This window comes from Cydia splendana, chromosome 18 (genome assembly GCF_910591565.1).
Source record: "Cydia splendana chromosome 18, ilCydSple1.2, whole genome shotgun sequence".
NCBI lineage: Eukaryota > Metazoa > Arthropoda > Insecta > Lepidoptera > Tortricidae > Cydia > Cydia splendana.
In genome coordinates this window covers 3,748,655-3,769,128 of record NC_085977.1, presented here as the reverse complement: position 1 = coordinate 3,769,128, position 20,474 = coordinate 3,748,655, and the positions used below count along the sequence as shown (strand labels likewise).

The 20,474-nt window shown below is 36.5% G+C and overlaps 1 protein-coding gene and 1 long non-coding RNA gene across 2 annotated transcripts in view; one reads left to right on the top strand and one right to left on the bottom strand.

The window, feature by feature from the left end:
- Positions 1–20,474, bottom strand: part of LOC134799388 (uncharacterized) — a 232,755-nt gene that overhangs the window by 76,830 nt on the left and 135,451 nt on the right. The gene's annotated exons all lie outside the window — the stretch shown is intronic.
- The window catches only part of LOC134799371 (transcription factor IIIB 90 kDa subunit), a 59,074-nt gene that overhangs the window by 26,785 nt on the left and 11,815 nt on the right, over positions 1–20,474 (top strand). The window contains 1 exon segment of the mRNA XM_063771781.1: positions 20,249–20,398. Coding sequence (XP_063627851.1) covers positions 20,249–20,398 — 150 coding nt within the window.

The following is a 20,474-nucleotide window of genomic DNA, read 5'->3' as shown; positions in this document are numbered from 1 at the left end:
ATCGGCCGGCGCCTGCCGACGCGTCGTCGGCTGTTTCGCTCTTATTGTTTCGCTTGTTTTTTAAGATTTTGATAATGCGGTGAAACTTGTAAACTTCTAGTATGGATATCGAAAATATCTTTAAAATAATTATTTCAGAGATTTTTCAACCAGTGGAGCTAGGTGGGCCCAGCGAAACAACTTTACAAAGGATTTTCTTCTGTAATTAACTTTTTAGCCTATAATTCATCTGTAAACAGCTTTATGAATAGCAGCTGCTTTATTTCTATATTCTTATGCGAATCAGCTCTAGCTACCCACTCTACCCAGGATCAATTAACCTCCACATCTGTAACAATCATGCGCTATAGAAGATCAGTAGACATCATAGCTATCTAAAGTGTTTGAATACCAGCTACCTTATCCAAAAGCCATTAAATACTTTTCATTTAAGAAGGGCCTAAGCGCCGTTGTTTTTGATATAAAGATACGTCATATTGAGAATAGATCGGTTATCGTAATGCAGCTTGTGTTCGTAAATAGTCCATAAACGGGCCATATGCATGCGCGGGAGTAGACAAGCTTGTGCGCTTACGCATAGCGTTGTCCATCCCAATGTTTGTAGTGTAGCCTTTGTGCTAATATTCGGTCGTTTTTGACCATGCGAGAGCGATAGGTCTCCGTTTCAGCTTAGCCAAAATTCTCGTAGCATGTCTGTTCGGATGTTCTTCGGTATATACTCTTATTAGGTCAGGCAACGAATGCTCAAAAAAAGTTGTAGAGGGAAATGCTAGGAACACAATTTTTGAGAAGGCAGGAATTTTTGGGGGTATAAAAATGGGACCTTCTTACCCCCTCTCCCCCCGGCCTAGGGGCTACTGTCGGGGACTTTTGATATGTTCACCTCCTAACTAGTCCAAACAAAGTTACGGAGTCTAAAATTGTGTTCCTAGCATTTCCCTCTATACCTTCTTATTTCTTAGCCTATACTTAGGCTATAATATCGCAATGCAATGGTTTAAATTACGTTGAAGTAATCAGTACTACAGATGAAGTCCGTCTAAAATAACTTTGCACTGATTTAAAGAGAACAAAGTGAGAGAGTGTGTCGTTATAAACGTCATAAGTTCATAGAAATTTGATATTATTTATGAAATTGTCACACTTTGTCATTAAAAATCCATGCTAAATTATCTTGGTCCGATCCTAGGACCGTGGGCCTTACGAGGATAATGAATAAATAAGTGACCGAATATGTAAAAATACATTGCGAATTGCGATCACGGAAGGGAAGTAGAGCGGTTTTAAAGGCCGACTTCTTGCAGAATGTCACTATGAAATGAAAGAAAGAACTATTTCACTCCATCGTGTACCGTGGTTTTATAGTCTAGGCAATTGTTGCACAACTAATACTAACGAGCCTAGGTGAATAGCGAACATGAGAATAATCGTAGTGACAGTCTACATTAAATAGGCCAGTGGTTCCTAACCTTTTCAGTCCGGTCACCCCTATGACTAACTAGGGAACCTGATTTTACCCCTCCTCCCAATGGTAATATAAAATAAATCGTGTACGTTCGTTGTATTGTTATATTGGGTTAGCTTATTACCCCCGCAAAATACCAGGTTTACCCCCAGGGGGGTAAATACCCCCAGGTTAGGAACCACTGAAATAGGCATATACAACATAGCTAGAGTCTGTGCGGAAAGACAAGAGTCGTGGAATGTATTGGTTCCTATACATTTCACGACTCTTCTCTTTCCGCACAGACTACCACAATATACCTAAATTTCAAATTTTTAGCAAAGTAGGCACATTTTAGGGACAATGGGCAACAAGAACACTATTATACCATCCTAACACTATATTGAATGGTTGTAGTGTTCATATTGCCCCAAATAAAATAAACTATTTTCTTCTTATCCCATGTCTCCTTTAATTATGACAAGTCAATATCCATTCAAGATTAGATTTTCAAAGTTGAATACTACTAATGCTAGTCGTAACGGATCCACAGGTCTATAACCTTCAGTGTTCTACTGAACGTAGTTAAATATTGGAATAGGTTTACACAAGTCACCAGTGTTTCCTTGTTGTGACTCACCCAAAACCAAGGTGTTGGCCTGGGTGGATTGCTAATAAGGCACATGTAGATCACAAACTATAATGCTTTAAAAACCTGTATGGACGTGGAATTTTTCATACAAATATATATGTACCTGATAAAATCCAAGTTAAACTACTTTTTTTTTAATATCTAAAATGTTTTAGTATCTAAATTAATTAGTAGAACTCTATAAAAACCAATTTTATCCGCGTATTGTTTTGCTTTTGTGTTCTCTTCGTGAGAATGTTACTAAACTACTAGAGGAAGATGATGATTGTGATTTCATTCATCATTCGTTCCGATCGCGTCTATGCTATATTTCGGTTTTTTTAGCATCAGAAAAAAGGTTATTGAAAAACAGTTTTGAAAAATAAGTCACGGCAAATATGTAACAATTAGGAATCATATTCGATTATTTTATTTACATTCTTTTGCTTTAATAATTGCTTAATAGTTCTAATAAGTACTGAATAGTTACTGATTTTTAAAAAGCGTCTTTCAATTAAAAGACACGTCAAGATCGCGTAGTCTTTTTCTAATGCTTAAAAAAACGAACTAAGTACTTATAGCGATTAGCAATTTAGCACTATGCACTAAAATAATTGCCACCATGTAATTTTATGATGACAAAGGACTATGCGTCAAAATTGCCCCAAAACCAACAGAGTTGAGAGTTAGGTCATTAGATAGGTATTTCTCTGTACTTTATTTCGTTCTATGGGCATCAAGCGGAATTCCATTGCAGAACTGAGTAATTGGTATTTTAATCAAAATGTCGTCACCCTTACCTAGGCAATAGAGTCCACCGCCGGGCGAGTGCGGCAAATCATTCGGTATCCTCGCCCGGCGGTGCGCGAACATCTACCCTGCACCAATTAATTTACTTACTCAGTCTCTATTGCCTAGGTAATAAGGGTGACGACATTTTGGCTAAACTACCAATATCTCAGTTCTGCAATGGAATTCCGCTTGGTGCCCATAGAACAAAATGAAGTACATACGTATAGAAATACCTATCTAATGACCTTACTCTCATTTCTGTTGGCGTTGGGTCCAGACTCCATACAAAGTTGCCCATGGTCCTTTGTAATTAGTGTCCGACCGAAACATGTTTTTTTGCCGAAACCGAAACCGAATGTTCGGCTTTGGGTCTAGTTTCGGCCGAAACCGAAACCGAAACTTTTGTAGACTTGTTAACATCGTTGAAAAATGTCATAATACCGCCTTTACACACATATTATGGGGCTGTCAACACCCAATGTCCTTGAAATAGATGTTACATAAGCAGTTTTTTTTTAATTACTAGAGTTAGACCAAGATAATTCTGCAACGATTTTGATACCACACACAGTGCAAGTATTATTTTAAACGTCAAAACTTCTATGAAATTATGATTATGACGTATAAATAACATTTGCACTAGTTGCACTGCGTATGCTATCAAAATCATTGCAGAATTATCTTAGTCTAACTCTATTCATTCACCAGTCAAGCTAACGTGTAGATACAGGGTCAACCAAAAAACCAACCAAAAACGCGAGCGCAGTGAGCGCGAAATTTTTTGTTGACAATATCGTCGATCGTCGTCGTATACCGATCTTCACCTGGGCCTAAATGTCCGAAGTGCCCCAGTGAGGCGAACTTTCATGCGAAGTCAAAGCCGTGCTTCAGCCTTCAGGATAAGTAGTTGAGCACAGACTCCAACCAATGTCCATTGTATTAAAAAGCGAGACCGCAGGCCGAGCATGGCGCAGCGAGGCCAAAGGCTAAGCTGAAGTAGAGGACATGTGGAACACAACCCAATGGTAAATTGAGGTAAACAGTGAGGCTAAGGTCGAGCATTCGTATGAAAAACTGTAGCTGTTCAGCCTCGCAAAATATTAACTATTGAGTAAATCAACATTGCGACACTAGTTAAGCGTAGCCTTTAGCCTCGCTTAAAATTTGCCATTAAAGGTAGATAGGAAAATGACTGAATAAGTGACTGAATAAGAGCGAAAAAGACATCGTTCGACGAGTCGAGGCCCGAGGGCCGAGCTGATACTCGGCCAACGCCTGAAGATTGAAATTAAAAACGCAAACTTATAGATGGTCAAGCAAATCTTGTCAGTAGAAAAAGGCGCGAAATTCAAATTTTCTATGAAGCGATATCCCTTCGCGCCTACATTTTTCAAATTTGCCGCCTTTTTCTACTGACAAGATCTGCTTGACCAACTATATTTCCCTGTACTGAATTTCGTAACATTTCGTAAGTTTCGGCCCGGCCGAAAGGTGCGGCCGTTTTTTGGCCGAAACCGAAACTGCAGCCGAAACATGAAATTTTGGCCGAAACTGGCCGAAACCGAAACCGAACCGTCGGTCGGACACTATTTGTAATATGTAGTAATATGTACCCACAGTTCTCGTTCAAACTTCAAAACTATCAGCCACACTCTGTAGAGTTTACAGATAGTACAAAAAGAGACAATGTCTTTACTATATATTGGAGAATGGTAGGATTCTTTTTATCCGTTAGTCCGTTGCTAACTATTGATGCTAATTTTACCTAGTTATAGTAGTATACCCTATAATGGACACGGAACCAGTAATGGGACAAAAAAACACAATTCCTCTAAAATAAGTATATAAAAGTAGTTTATAAACACTGGATATATTTTTATCATAAATAAGAGTCCTAGAGCTGATTATGTTTGAATTTTTATTAAATTCGGTTATTTTTTAAGAAATGTGCGTCAACCCAAAAGTTATCGTGCCACTGAAAAAAAATATCACTAAAAATTCTTAACAACTTCGCTAAGAGAGGTGAGTTAATTTATTAAATTTTAATTAATTAATACTTGATGAAAACTAGAATGTGTTTTGTTAATTGCATTTACCATGAGATAAGGTATACAACACACTATGTTGTGACTCCACAGATGTAAAAAAATAGTGGTATTTGGCCCAATCCCATTATAGGAGCTGTAAAACTGCATACCTCCTATGATGGGACAATTGACATAATGATGCTTGCCATGCCATAATTTCATGTTTTAAACAATACAGAAGTAAAATGTAGTTACGAAATATGTGAACCAGGAGGTATTCTCGGACTTAGGATAAATTAATATCGTTTTTCCAAACTTTTATTTAACTTGCCTTGTTAGTTAGTGTGGGTCAAATCTTGGTAGCTGAATTTGACCCACTTTTCGATTTTCGATTCAGTTGAAATTTTGTGTAAGTACGTAATTAAGTATGCAAATCGAATGATAATGCAATATTATGATAACATGGACTTGATCTGATGATGGAGACAGGAGGTGGCTATGGAAACTTTATCGCAATAAACCCTAACTAATTGTGTTTGGGTATATTAGAATTGTCTCGATGAATCTAATACAATAATAATTGGCTGTGGAAAGAAAAATACATTCAGCGATAAAAGCTTATACCAAAACGTGATTTTTTTGCCATAACTTATTCCCCATTTCTATATTTTATACTGATAGAGCAATGTCCATTATAGGGGGCCCATTACTGGATCCACGTCCATTACCGGGGGCCCATTACTGGAGCTTTGGTGTCCATGACTGGAGAAAAAAAGCATAGTTTTAATTTGTTAATTATGTGGAAACTCATTGCAGTATCTTTGATACAACACGCCTAAAACATGAAAGGCGGATAGGACTTTCATCTTTTAACACGCTAAGCGGAGAGAGTTTACATGTACAAGGGAAATATCATAAATACTCCAAATTTCCTCTTAAATGTCCCATGACTGGTGCTGTTACTATAATTTTCATTCTTCTTTTCTGAAGTTAAGGATAACTATGCAGTGTTTTTCACTGTCTGTCTGTATTATTAGCAAGTTTACCTCTAACTAGGCCTTCCCTTGAGACTGCCTAGGTGCCTACTGTTGAAGCCTATAGATATCTAATGTCCACGGCCACGGTGACTAAAGGGTCGACCAACTTTTAAGGAAAATACCAGCGGGCTTATGATGGACGCTACTTTTTGACACCGGATTATTGAAAAAGACATATAGAGTCAGACCAAGAATAGTCTGCAGCGGATTTGATAGCCCACGCAGTGCAAGTGTTATTTTAAACGTCAAACTTCTATGAAATTATGACGTATAAATGACATTTGCACAGCGGATTTGCTAGCCCACGCAGTGCACGTGTTATTTTAAACGTCAAACTTCTATGAAATTATGACGTATAAATGACACTTGCACTGCGTGGGCTATCAAATCCGCTGCAGACTTTTCTTGGTCCGACTCTATCTGTAAAACCATTAAGAGCATGTTATAAATTTTATTTCGCGATTAATAAACAACAGCACAAGTCATGGATTTTACGCTTCGCGCTGATTTAATTAACATTTAGAGCGGTTTCGCACTATGTCCGATCCGAATCAGATCCGAACCCGTGAAAATATGGTCCGTAGTAGCCGTAGAACTATTTCTATGGTAAGTTACGCACTAGATTCGATCCTGGTCATCCAATTTATTTCCGTCATTCAACTTGTGCGGTGCGTAACTTGCCATAGGAATAGTTCTACGGCTACTACGGACCATTATTTTCATGGGTTCGGATCGGTATCGGATCGGACGTAGTGCGAAAGCGCTCTTAAGGATTACACACATACCTATTTAATCATTCATTATCTTTGCAAAATCTTCTTCGTCTAAAAATAATTTTAATAATATTTACGCAGTCGCTGCGATCCAAAACAAAGTTTGTTATTGAACAGAAATGCATAACTTATTCCGCTTTTAGTTCGGTTTTGTTGGTTTATTTAGGTTATTTTATAAAACAAGCATGATCAAGTGAATTTACAAGGAAATAATAAGAAAAAAAATCTAAAATAAATACCTATTCTACAACCTAAATAGATATTCATAATAATACACTTGAAGACATATCGAACATTATTTCTTTGCGGTGTATTGGAACTTAAGAGCCAACAGGAGTGGTCATTCCTCCATACAAACGTAGTCCTCGTTTTCCTCCGTGGTTTTTGAAGCTAGAGCAATGATTTTTTCAACACAGATTAATATTGTCAATATCTGTGTCGGACCGTTTTGCTTTTTTTGATATTTTTGTTTTTTAAGGCGCTAGAGCCCTTCAAAAACGGCCAAAATGGCCTAATAGACTATGCCGCAATGAGAGGCGTGGTATTCAAAACTGATATCAATTAGCCAAAAAAGCAAAACGGTCCGACACAGATAATTTCATAATCATTTAGATTTCCAAATTTGGTTACGATTGGTTAAGTTTTGGGGGAGGAAAAAGAGGACTACGAAACCTCGATTTTTGTCATTTTTACGCAGGATTTTTCGCCTCAGCTGCAGTTGTCCCTATCGCACTAATTTTAGGGGCGGAGTCAAGTTTCTAAATACGTACACAGCCAGAAAAGTGATGGGCAATAGTCGACATTTAATGTCGATAATCTAGTGATGTAAGAAGTTATCGATAAACCGTCTTGTGTGAAAATATCTAGATCCTAAGATACAAGGGGTTTTGGGTTGAGAGTAGGGAACACATTTTTGTAGTTATGATATACAATCTATTATGAACTTTTTGATTCTAATATTTCAAATTAGAAATCAAAATCAAAAATATTTTATTGCATGGTTAAAATGGGTTAACAAAATTTTTAGGTACCTACAGGCACGCTTCGTAATTGTCGAGCAATTTAGGGTCCTAGCTGAATTGGTTGTTCCATACTTACTCGTGCTCTATGGAATGTCCAATTTAGCTAGAACCCTAAATGGCTCAACAATCACGGAGCGTGACAGTACAAATGATTCATGTTCTGTATATCCTGCCCTACAATGGCGTTAATATTTGGTTGTCATGTCTATACTTCGTTTTTAAGCATTATTGAAAAAAAAAATAGTAAACACTAATATTAACCACTAAATAATTATACGATTGCATGCTTAAAAAAGACACGTCACCTTCACTCTAATGCTAAACAAACGAAGAATAAGAACTAACAGCGATAAGACCGCCTGTTGCTACCTTTATCTACATTGTAAATCGGTTTTAGGGTTCCGTACCCAAAGGGTAAAACACGGGACCCTATTACTAAGATTCCGCTGTCCGTCCGTCCGTCTGTCACCAGGCTGTATCTCACGAACCGTGATAGCTAGACAGTTGAAATTTTCACAGATGATTTATTTCTGTTGCCGCTATAACAACAAATACTAAAAACAGGATAAAATAAAAATTTTAGTGGGGCCTCCCATACAACAAACGTGATTTTTGACCGAAGTTAAGCAACGTCGGGCGGGGTCAGTACTTGGATGGGTGACCGTTTTTATAAATAATGGTACGGAACCCTTCGTGTGCGAGTCCGACTTGCACTTCGCCGGTTTTTTTTTAATTTGTTTTTATGTTTGTGGTGTAATAAAGAATATTTTAGAGTCAGACCAAGAAAAGTCTACAGCAATTTTGATAGCACACGCAGTGCAAGTGTTATTTATGTGTCATAATTTCATAGAAGCGACGTTTGAAATAATACTTGCACTGCGTGTTCTATCAAAATCGCTAAAGATTTTTCTTGGCCTAACTCTACTTTAAATTACAAAGTAAGGCCTAAATTATAAAATAAGGCCCATCAATGTTTTTTTTTGTGTTTATTAAACTTGATATTTTGTTGTTTTTGGCGGACATGGCCTCAAAATTTAAACCCGCTTAAGAATCGGGCCTTATTTCGTGCATTATATACAATACTACCCATTTTTGTGTAGTCATTATTTATACTATAGAAGCATTGTTTGAGTAGCCAATTATTTAAACAGTATTTTTTTAAAGGGCAACGGTGGCAATATTTTAAGGTCTGGATAATAAGATACAGATCTTAATAAGGATATCAATGTAAGTGAATGTTACCATGACTACCAAACAAACAAATGTGATAGAATTTGCCAGCTGGCATTGTAACATTCAGACAGTTACCTATGTACCTAATCTGAAATATGAATAAATTAGTAATATTTTAAACAGGAAAGTAAACCGAATTTTGGCCTTTTGCTGGACACAATCACAATAGTAATTTGTTTTACAAGAGGGCAAAGTTTATCGCCACCGGTTGATGCATTTGCAGCACCAATGGTAGAAAATGCAAGCTCATCATCAACTGCATAATCGACGTTTGATATGACTATTGAATCCGAGCTTTTTGATCATGAATCATGATAAAACAAAATTTTAGAAGGTCGCAGAATAGTGGATTTAAAATATTTATTTTCTGTGATCTCAAATATCAGGCATGATCATACAAATTGTACATTTGCTGATCTTGCCTTTGTCATTGAAAGACGTAAGGGTTTACACAGAGAATATATATTTAAGTGTAATATGTGCAAAAAAAAGGAAACGATACACTCTGAAGACCCAAAAAGAAAATGTTAGTAAATACTGCTCCTCCCCATGGTTACTTGGTTCCTTATTCAACCTACCTGAAATTAAACGAGTAGGTTAGTAAATTATATCATTTTACATTATAAAGTTAAATGTTTAGGTATCTCAATCACTTACTCACTGGTGGACATGGACGCAAAATTTTTGCCCATCTACTTATACTATCTTATAAAAAATGAAATTTTGAAAGTTAGCACGCTTAAAGTTCGTTTTTTTGCATTAAGGTAACAGATTTTGACATGTCTTATTAAAAATTACCATTGAAAAATAAGTCATAGCAAATATGTTAGAATTATAAATCATATTAATCATATTAATGAGCAAGAGCACCCTAAACCGGCGAGCGTGTATGAGGAATGTTATGAATGTGAAGGAAGCGAAAGTGGTATGTCAGGATCGTAGCAAGTGGAAATCCGTGGTCTCTGCCTACCCCTCCGGGAAATAGGCGTGATTGTATGTATGTATGTATGTATGTATGTATTAATCATATACTTTTTTATATTCTTTTGCTTTCATAAGTAATATAAACTAATTTTTGAAAGCGTTTTTCAATAATTATTAATAAAAAGACACGTCATGATTGTTTACCTTCTTTCTAATGCTAAAAAATAACGAACTATAATAACCGGGCCTTATTTGGTACAGAACCTTGATTTGATAGGTACATCGGATATTCTGGGCCCCTGAGTTTGTTACGTAAAGGACAAAATGGTGATATGTGGTTAGAGCTGATACTGTTAAACTAGTGGTTCTGTGCGCTAAGTATAAAAAATAAGCTTCAGCGAACTCATTAAGCCTAGAAAAAACCCTACACCCTACTGCCACTTAAGTCAGTCTTATGAGTCTTTGAATCAATTTCCGTAGTAGTACTACTACTACTAAGGTACTAGGAGGTAATAAGGCCTATAGTAGGTATAATAAGGCCTACCTGAAAAATAATGTTCTTACAACAGTGTAACCGTGTTAGTTATTTGAGTAACATATATGTAAAGTGATACAATTAAAAGCTAACAGCAAACCAGTACATAAATTATATCTTATGTACTTCTTATGAATTACACTCTTATAAAGGTTTCGGCTAATTACGCTTAATTACTTGAATAAAGGTAGATGAATTGCGTGCGGTCCAATAGGTAACCACAACTCACGGAGTCCAAAACAATAAGCTGATCAGCAAAGTCAAGTAAACAAAGCCAAGTCACAGTAGTAGAAAGATTATCGAGTTCCGTAAACGTAAGCCGGGTCAAAAAATTCAATCGCAACACAGTAAGTAATAAGTGAACGCCTCGTGGCAGTAACGCACGAAAAATAACATTGCAAATTGTCGGCAATGAGGCGCGCGCGGGTGCAAGCGTACGCATCTGTGTGCGTGCATTACACACACAAATACAGTCTCTCACGCCCCGTCAGAGCGACGGGTATATTCAGCTTGAAATCTCAAAATTGACTTTTAGCTCAGCTCCCGTTTCGTCTTAATTAACGGCCACGATATAATTTTAAATGTGTTGCAACAATCGTTATTCTTGGATCGTGTAGACCAGTGGTGAACAAACTTTCTTCATGGGGGGGCAGAAAGTTTAGGATATTTAAGTGGAGGGCCAGAATTGTAGCCAAAATTTATTTTGATTTGCGATAATCGTGGGCCAATGCCATATACTAAATATACTAATTATTTCATAGGACCGGCGGCGGGCCGGATAGAATCCATTCGCGGGCCGGAGATGGCCCGCGGGCCGTACTTTGCCCACCACTGGTGTAGACGAATACTAAATATGTATTAGCTTTTAGTCACTTAAAAGTTACATTCTTTTATTTACCATAAATCATTAATATTCAAGCAAAACGGCCTGTAACAGTATTGCAGAAGAATATTTCACAATTAAATTAACATAGATATACATACCTACACAAAAAAAATGTCTTAGTTAAGTTAAGTAATGTGTTTGCTGTTATTAAGTAGGTATTATTTACAGTCAGCATCACAACGAATAGACTAGGTAGGTACTTTAACTTAACATAATGGGATATGCTCTCCATGTAGAAAATTGAACTATACTATGAATTGGACTAAACTATACTATAGTTTTATTTCATGTAGAAATATACCTATCCCTATTTGGAAGAGTATTCCAGGTTGACAGACACATTTGGCACGTTGATTCATGAAAAAGAAAAAAATCCCTATCTTTTCATTCATTAAAAGACAATGCACATACATGAATCAGCTCCATATATAAACGATTTAATTACATTTATGTAACCGAATAAGCAATCTTTTCTGACCTTGGCTCCATTGTTCGCGCATCGTTACAACATACTCAAGAGGCAGTCTCTTAACGAAAACATTGTCCGATAGTATACCTTACACCATTACATTAAGGTCCACAAATATTTAGTCAAAACTGCCTATAACACACAGGCCAACTTCGAGTTTTACTTATTCGATCTGTTTCCGATATGATACTGATCTAGAGTGTCAATAGTGACATTTCTTCAACCAAAATCGTCACATATTTTTAAGGCGGTTGGCGCTTACGTCGCGTAGAACCGCATATAAAATTATATTTTACTATCACACATGCCGGCGTACTATGGATGGTATGGATGGATGGTACTTTATCCATCTTTATCCACGTGATAAAATAACTGTCACTTTTTAACACAGCATGATAGAAAGTGACGGACACCGTTTTATCACGCTGTCACGTAGACAAGAACGACCATCATATCCGTACTGCCAGGCAAAATTTCACGGCAATCGGTTAAGAAATGGGACCCTGCAGAGGAGAACATCCGGACATACGAAAGCATTTTTGATGCCCAAGCTGAGACGGAGACCTTCGCTAATCCACAGTCCACACCGTCTACCATCCGTAAACCTTATTAAGAAGTGATAAGGTCCATTGATAGTTAAATTAACAGCGTTGCTGTTAAAAGTACGAGCTACGGGCTAATATTTTGGCAAGGATTTCAACTAAATCCACTTCCTGAGTGTCTTTCGGCTCGAGGCTATGTTTGCTAATGTTTGCTTCCACTCGGAAGTAGATTCACGTGTATGTTTATATATAGACATCACATAGTGTTTGTATAGTTGAGGTCATTATCATTAGTTATTTGTACAGTCGGCGTGTTTTATTAATGTGCGATTTTCATATTGTTCATATAAAAATTTTAAGTTCTGTAGGTTGGCTTTTATTTTTATTATTGTCTGTATGTTACTTTGTAAGGTATATTTATAAGCCTTATTATACATTAACATATATTTTTTTATTTAGCCTTTTTGAGTGTCCCACTGCTGGGCAAAGGCCTCTCCCCTGGACCCCCCTTTGTTTCCCATAAAGTTTTAAGTCATAATGTATTGTTTGTCAGACTATCATTAGTCATAAAACTGAAACCGTTAACTTTTCGGGATTTCGTAAGGTTATCCTATAGATAGGTTAGGTTAGGTTAGATTTGTTTTATGGCAATCCTGAAAAGTGACGCGTTTCTGAACCAAATAAATTATGACTAACGAAAATGCGGGCTAACAATACATTATGACTTAAAACTTTTTGGGAAACAATAGAGACCCCCCTCTCCCCTGGTTCTCCATAACTCCCAATTTTGTGCTTCCTCCGGCCAGAAGAGGTTGTCAATGTCGTCTCGTCATCTCCTCCTGGGACTACCTACCCCACCCACGCTTTACCGCCGTCCACTTGGTGGCTGTGTTAGCCGGGTTATGTAGCCCATATATCCAGAACATTTTTTTTGGAGCCTTTAAGGTGTCCCACTGCTGGGCAAAGGCCATATTTCCCCCCTATTAACCCCGATCCTCCCGATTAACTGCAGTATCCGTTCAGTTGCTGAGAAATGCGTCCAGGTCGTCTCGCCATCTCCTCTTAGGCCGACCCTGCCGGCGTTTTATACGATACTAAAATTAATATAGGTATTATACACTAATAAAAATCTTAAAAGATTATAGTAATTTTATTGGCGACACAGTCACCTGTCCTGGTTTAGGATTCGGCAGATTCCAACGAAACCGCCAAAGTACAACACCTTTCGGGTAAGTTTTCATGCCTAGTGCGTCAAGTATAACGTTCCTATGGGATACGGTACCTATGTATTGTCACTGCCAAGCCGGCGCAAACTAAGCGTTGTCAGAGTCTATTATTGCTGAGTTATAACCTGCTAAAGCCCAAGAAACAATACCGCTGACAGCATACTACTAAGCACACAGTTATCTACACCTTAATTAGCAAATTGCAGCGTGTCGCCACCTGGTTAACAATGAGTCAGTCACACGGTCAACTCAGACGCGTTTTTTCTTGTTATTCAGTCATGAGTTGAGTTATTATTTTTCATCAGCATCACACTTGCTCGAAAAAGATCTTATTTCATGCAGGTGTACTAAAGGACAAAGGTCTATATTGTTCCCGCGGGAGTTATGCATGGTGAAAAAAAATGAATTACTTATGTCATTAATTCATACGAAACAAGTATATATTAGTATTAAAATCCTGACGTTTATAATTTAAATTAAATTAAATTAATCATTTTTAATTTTTAATTAATTATATTTAGTTTAATGTTTAAAAATACATATTTTATAAGAGTAATTTAATAGCCGTTTTCATCGAAATCGTTAGAGCCACTTCCGAGATCCCCGAAATATATAAATAAACAAGAATTGCTCATTTAAAGGTATTCGATTATAAACCACACTTTTATGTTAGCCTTGATAAAACAATGCTAATAATAATGGTAGGCCTATGTTTATTGCAAGGATTGCCGCAATTTATTACTTGCTCGTGACAATAAAAACTAAAAAAACTATTTTTTGCACCATTTATATTTCAATGTCACAAAGGTAAAGGAAAAAAACTAAAATACTTTCAATCCGGTAATATTTGTAAAGCCTGAGTATACAGGATAGATTGTAAAGTAAGTAGATAAATTGGGAATATTTTTATTTGATGTCGAATTTTGTTCGTCAGATTTTGATACAATCTTGAAGAGCTCCTCTTTCTAAGCGAAAAAAAAAACTACTTAAATTAAAATTTCTCCCAATAAAAGTACGTAATTTTTCGTTGTGGTGCGAAAATACCATACGTTTTCGTAGCTCAGAGGAAGATTTTTTAAGAGATACCTACGGTAGAATAGCGCTTATATTGTACATAATAGCGAACTCTATCTATCAACCAAATTATATCAACATATCTGACGAAAAAAAGTTGTCAAAATAAAAATAAAGATTTCTTTAAAGTTGTTAATCAAAAGGAGATTTAATTGCGGTTTGAACTGGTGTTCTGTTTTATTTAGTCTTAGAAAGCTCTATTGGAAAATATGGTTTTGAATTTATGTTTTTTAACATTAATAGGAAGAACTCCGTACAATCGTTATGTCTTATTATTTTCTTCATATTTTTCCGTATTAAGAGCCCGATTTTGAACATCATGCTTGCCTCTGCGGAGTTTTTTCCTAATCCTAAAAAATGGACTGCAAAAAGAGTTTGAGAACACCCTGTATATATTAAAAAGACCCGGGTCGTTGAACCAAAGTTCATTATAATGTAAATGAGTCTCTCAAGGTGCAGACAATGTCACGGAAATATGTTTAAGTTTGCTCGAGTTTGGACAATGCGTAAACATCTACACAAAATTCCACCTTATATCTATAGTATTAAGGTTTAAGAAATTCAGACGCAAATGTTGCCCACACGCGTACGAATAAACAAGTTTTTCTTTAAAGTTGTTTATTCCAAAACTACATGTGTTGAGAAGGACGTAAATGCAATTAAAAATAGGACAAAAGTCAAACCGAATTAGGCTTTTTAAAACTCAAATTGCAACGATTGCCGAATTCTTTGTCTCGGCTCAGGTTAAATGATAGGTTACAAAAAAAATTCTCCCCTAAATATGTTTACGCCTGAAAAGCCACAAGGCACTAAGAAATCCGTCTTTATTGTTTTTTTTAGGGTTCCGTACCCGGGTCCCTATTACTCCGCTGTCCGTCTGTCTGTCTGTCTCCAGGCTGTATCTCATGAATCGTGATAGCTAGGCAGTTGAAATTTTCACAGATGATGTAAAGCCTGACCAGTAATATATGATCATTGTCAAGAGGGCGCTGTTTTTCTAAATCTAATGGTGACAGTTCAGTATAGTATGAAAATAATGCTTCCAGTAAAATTCCGCAACATGGCGCGTGATCATATATTCCTGGTCTAGCTTTATTTCTGTTGCCGCTATAACAAAAAATACTAAAAACAGAATAAAATAAATATTTAAGTGGGGCTCCCATACAACAAACGTGATTTTTTTTGCCGTTTTTTTGCGTAATGGTGCGGAACCCTTCGTGCGCGAGTCCGACTCGCACTTTGCCGGTTTTTTTGTTTCATGTAATTTTAAAATGAGAGTGTGGGTAATTTAATTTCGATGGTATGGCTGCGTCTAGGTTCATGGTTTTTAGGGTTCCGTACCCAAAGGGTAAAAACGGGACCCTATTACTAAGACTCCGCTGTCCGTCCGTCCGTCTGTCACCAGGCTGTATCTCATGAACCGTGATAGCTAGGCAGTTGAAATTTTCACAGATGATGTATTTCTGTTGCCGCTATAACAACAAATACTAAAAAGTACGGAACCCTCGGTGGGCGAGTCCGACTCGCACTTGTCCGGTTTTTTTATTAAATATAAATAGCTACTATTTCTATTAACACAATACGATTTATCATAACGTGATAATGACGCGTACCCATCGTGTCTCTGACCTAGAAATGTGTTAGACATTATAGGTCTTTAACCTTCCCTGTAACTACCATGTTAAATATATAATTACTAAATTGATATGAGGTGTCGTGAGGCCTTTATGGTGGTGTTTAACGGTATTTACCGAGAAGGTTTTGACCACCCAACAAGTTATGATGTAAATGTCTCTCTCTAGCAAGTATGTGAAAGCGAGAGGGAATGGTTAGTGGGTTGGTTTCTAAATTATTTCGGTGATATACTTACCTATCTGAATTGTAACGTTTTAATGTACTTAGGTAACCAGTTTTTGACTCTGATACAGAGTTTACGAGCTTAAAATTAGGTGCTTTCATACTAGCTGCTTTGTTACTGCACACCGTTGTATGGGGACCTTGCACTTTGAGACTATGCGCTGAAACTTGGCACAGTTGATTCTTAGCTGGTCTTGAGCAGATACAGACCGGGAGCCGTCGAGAGCCACCTCTCATTTAGTGAGGGGGGAGGGGGAAAGTTCGACGCTGCCGCGCTTCACTTGGAGCAACATTTCTCTAAAACTATACCTATTAGGGAATGTAATATATCATTTTCGGATAAATTAAGGATGAGGAATCTAGTTTTGGAACAAAAACAATGCACTTTCTAACAAAAAAAAAGCATAAAGTAGAAAAGACTAAAAAACGTATTTTTGATTTTTTCATAATTACCAATTTTTTTTTAAAGTGTAGCAGGAATCTGAAAACAAAAAATACAGTCGTTAAGCTACACTTATTACGTTTAAGAAAATATATAGTTTAATATACAAAACTGTTGATAAATGGGAGATAAAAAATAATATTAAGCGTGGGTCAGAGTGATCTCAATACAAAATATTATGAATGTGGGAAAGTTACTTAAAATTTGTTCTACAATCGTTTATTTTTCTTGTTTTTCGTAAATAACTCGTAAACGGTAGCCCACAGCAAAAAAATATCTTTTACGTAAATAATCTGTTTCAGATTTCTTATAAAATAAGTACTACTGTTTTTCGGTACCATCAATATTAAAAAAAATATTGAAGGGAGAAAATAAATACTAAGGTCCCCTTTTTTAGTCATTCGTAAATAACTCGTTAACGAAGGCCAATAGCAAAAAAATTTTTAGTACATGAATAATTTACATAAAATTTCCTACAAAAAAGGTCATTCGAACTTTTTCGCTAGGATCAATATTAAAAACGATATTAAAGAGAGAAAATAAATTCTAAGGTCCCCTTTTTAAATATTGATCCTAGCGAAAAAGTTTGAATAACCTTTTTTGTAGGAAATTTTATGCTAATTATTCTTGTGTTAAAATATTTTTTGCTATTGGACATCCTTTACGAGTTATTTACGAATGACTAAAAAAGAGGACCTTAGTATTTATTTTCTCCCTTCAATATTTTTTTTAATATTGACCTGAGCGACAAAAAGGAGCACTTATTTTATAAGAAATCTGAAACAGATTATTTACGTAAAAGATATTTTTTTGCTGTGGGCTACCGTTTACGAGTTATTTACGAAAAACTAAAAAATAAACGATTGTAGAACAAATTATAAGTAATTTTCCCACATTCATAATATTTTGTATTGAGATCACTCTGTCCCACGCTTAATATTATTTTTTATCTCCCATTTATCAACAGTTTTGTATAATAAACTATATATATTCTTAAACGTAATAAGTGTAGCTTTACAACTATATTTTTTGTTTTCAGATTCCTACTACACTTAAAAAAAAATTTGGTAATTATGAAAAAATCCAAGATACGTTTTTTTGTCTTTTCTACTTTATGTTTTTTTTGTTAGAAAGTGCATTGTTTTGGTTCCAAAAAAAAATTCCTCATCCTTAATTTAACCGAAAATGATATATCACATGCCCTAATAGGTACAGTTTTAGAGAAATGTTGCTCCAAGTGAAGCGCGGCGGCGTCGAACTTCCCCCCCTCCCCCCCACTAAATGAGACGTGGCTCTCGAGGTCTCCCGGTCTGTATCTGCTCATGACCAGCTAAGAATCAACTGTGCCAAGTTTCAGCGCATAGTCACAAAGTGCAAGGTGTCGTGCACTAACAAACTACTCGTAGCTATACTTGAACTGATGTTCAACATATTAATATTATAAATATAAATGTTTATATGTTCATTGGTCCTGTGTTCACTATTAAGAATCAGAAGAACCCGCCGCCAAAAAGCCGTTTTGTCAGGAAATCCCGAATTTGGTTGACCTTAAGTAGTACCTGCTTCCGTTTCCTACAAAGTATAACAAACTTTTACATCCGTCAATGTTAAATTTGAGGTCACTGACCCTTAATGTACCTGCAGAAAGGTCGTAAAGATCACTAGTTTTTTCACTAAACCTTACCGCGAGCTGTTAAGCATTTTGTTAAAATTAATAACTTAATAGTTACCTTTGTTATTCCCTATTTAAAAATGTTACTGTACACAGTCCCTCTTATTAATACAGTTAAAAAAAAAACGACGAAAGTGAAAACTCAATGACTAGTCCAAAATGTCTGCAGCACTATGTATAATTGACCCATCCTCCTCTCTATTGAAAAACTTTAGTTCCGAAATTGCTGGTCAGTGAGCTTGTTTAAAATTCGAAATTCAAATTGCAAAGTTACCTTGCAGACCTCGCATCTAAATATATTTGGTCATGATATTTTGAGTTTTATTCTTCAGTACTAGAGTTCACTTTTATTAGCGATTTCATCAAGATGTAGCTTTATTGAATTATATTTGAGTGATATAAAGTTAAAATGTAACTGTGAGATCCTCGTATTTCAACCCGTACAAGATTAGAACCTTTTTCATGTAATGTCATTAAGTTTTTCTTTATTGATTTAAATGCCATCTAAATGAGTGGCCATCTAAACGTTACGGTCACGTGATCGCGTTACGCTGTCTCGAGTTTATCATTTTTTCCCCACCTCAAAAAGTGCCCAGCGCCGCTAAAGAAGTTTTCACTTCAAAAACGGGTAAGCCCGTCTTACCTCGGTCTAACTCTAGCTGTTTTGTGTGTTAACTTCACACAGACGTTTACTTGTTCGATGATTTTGAAGCTTGTTTATTTCATTAAGTAGCGAATTGCATCATGACTCATGATTAATAATAAAATTTGCGCCACCACGTACAATCATTGCGTACTTGAATGCATCAGGGCCCTGGCCCTAGGGCAATACATTGTTATGAAATACATACTTTACCGGCCGTTACAACTACTTCGATCAATCACGGTGTTTCGTCGATTTGTAATCATTTGTAACATTCCAACTGTTCGAGATATTTGTATCACTTTGTCAAAATTTGGTCTAAAATAATAAGTATTAACACCGTAATGGATAATAAGTATTAACACTGTAATGGTTTCATGTAGAAATTTATAGTTAGTAGTATGCAAGGTACACGGTTTAGGCGCTTGGTATCCAAGGAACAGTAACGGCTTATTTAAGAGCTGTTTCCCACTGTTTAGTAGCATAGGTGCTAATATCAGTTGCAGTCTTTGCCGCCCTAGGCCCCAGGACCTGTAGCCCCCCCTTTCTCAGCACCCATCATATTCACCCAGCACCAGCACCCAGCATCCTTGAGTTACACGAAAATTATATCAAACTTGACCACATGGCAAAACTTTATTTTTTACAAATTTCGGGGGGCACTCCCCCTTAAGTCAAAATTTTGCATCAAAAATTCGATTGGCTCGTAAATCAATCTGTGAGTTAAAAGGAGCAAATAAAAATATGAACTTTGAATTTTACTTGTGTTAAAACTTAATATTATTAGGCTCCTCCGGAGGACACGATAATTATCATCGTCCTCATACCGTTATCTTGGCATTTTTGCCATGGCTTAAGTCCGCTCGGCCACCTAATCCCAAGAATTGAGCTTCTGTTTGAAAGTTGCACGTCATACCGCTAAATCATCAACGATCTTTTTCCGGATACTATAATCCTGATTCTGATTACTTAACATTAGCACGATTATTATTACAACCACGTTTTCTCTTCTATTCCAGACCCATGCCTCTACATCCTGCGGTTCTCCTCACAGCTGCAGTTCGAAGACAAGTCTCACGAAGTGAGCATGACGGCTCTACGGCTCGTGCAGAGGATGAAGCGCGACTCCATACATTCTGGAAGGCGGCCGTCCGGCATCTGCGGCGCTGGTAATAATATGAATATTTAATTATCTATACTTATTCTACACATTATACGTTGGTTAGGTATATAATTAATGGCAAT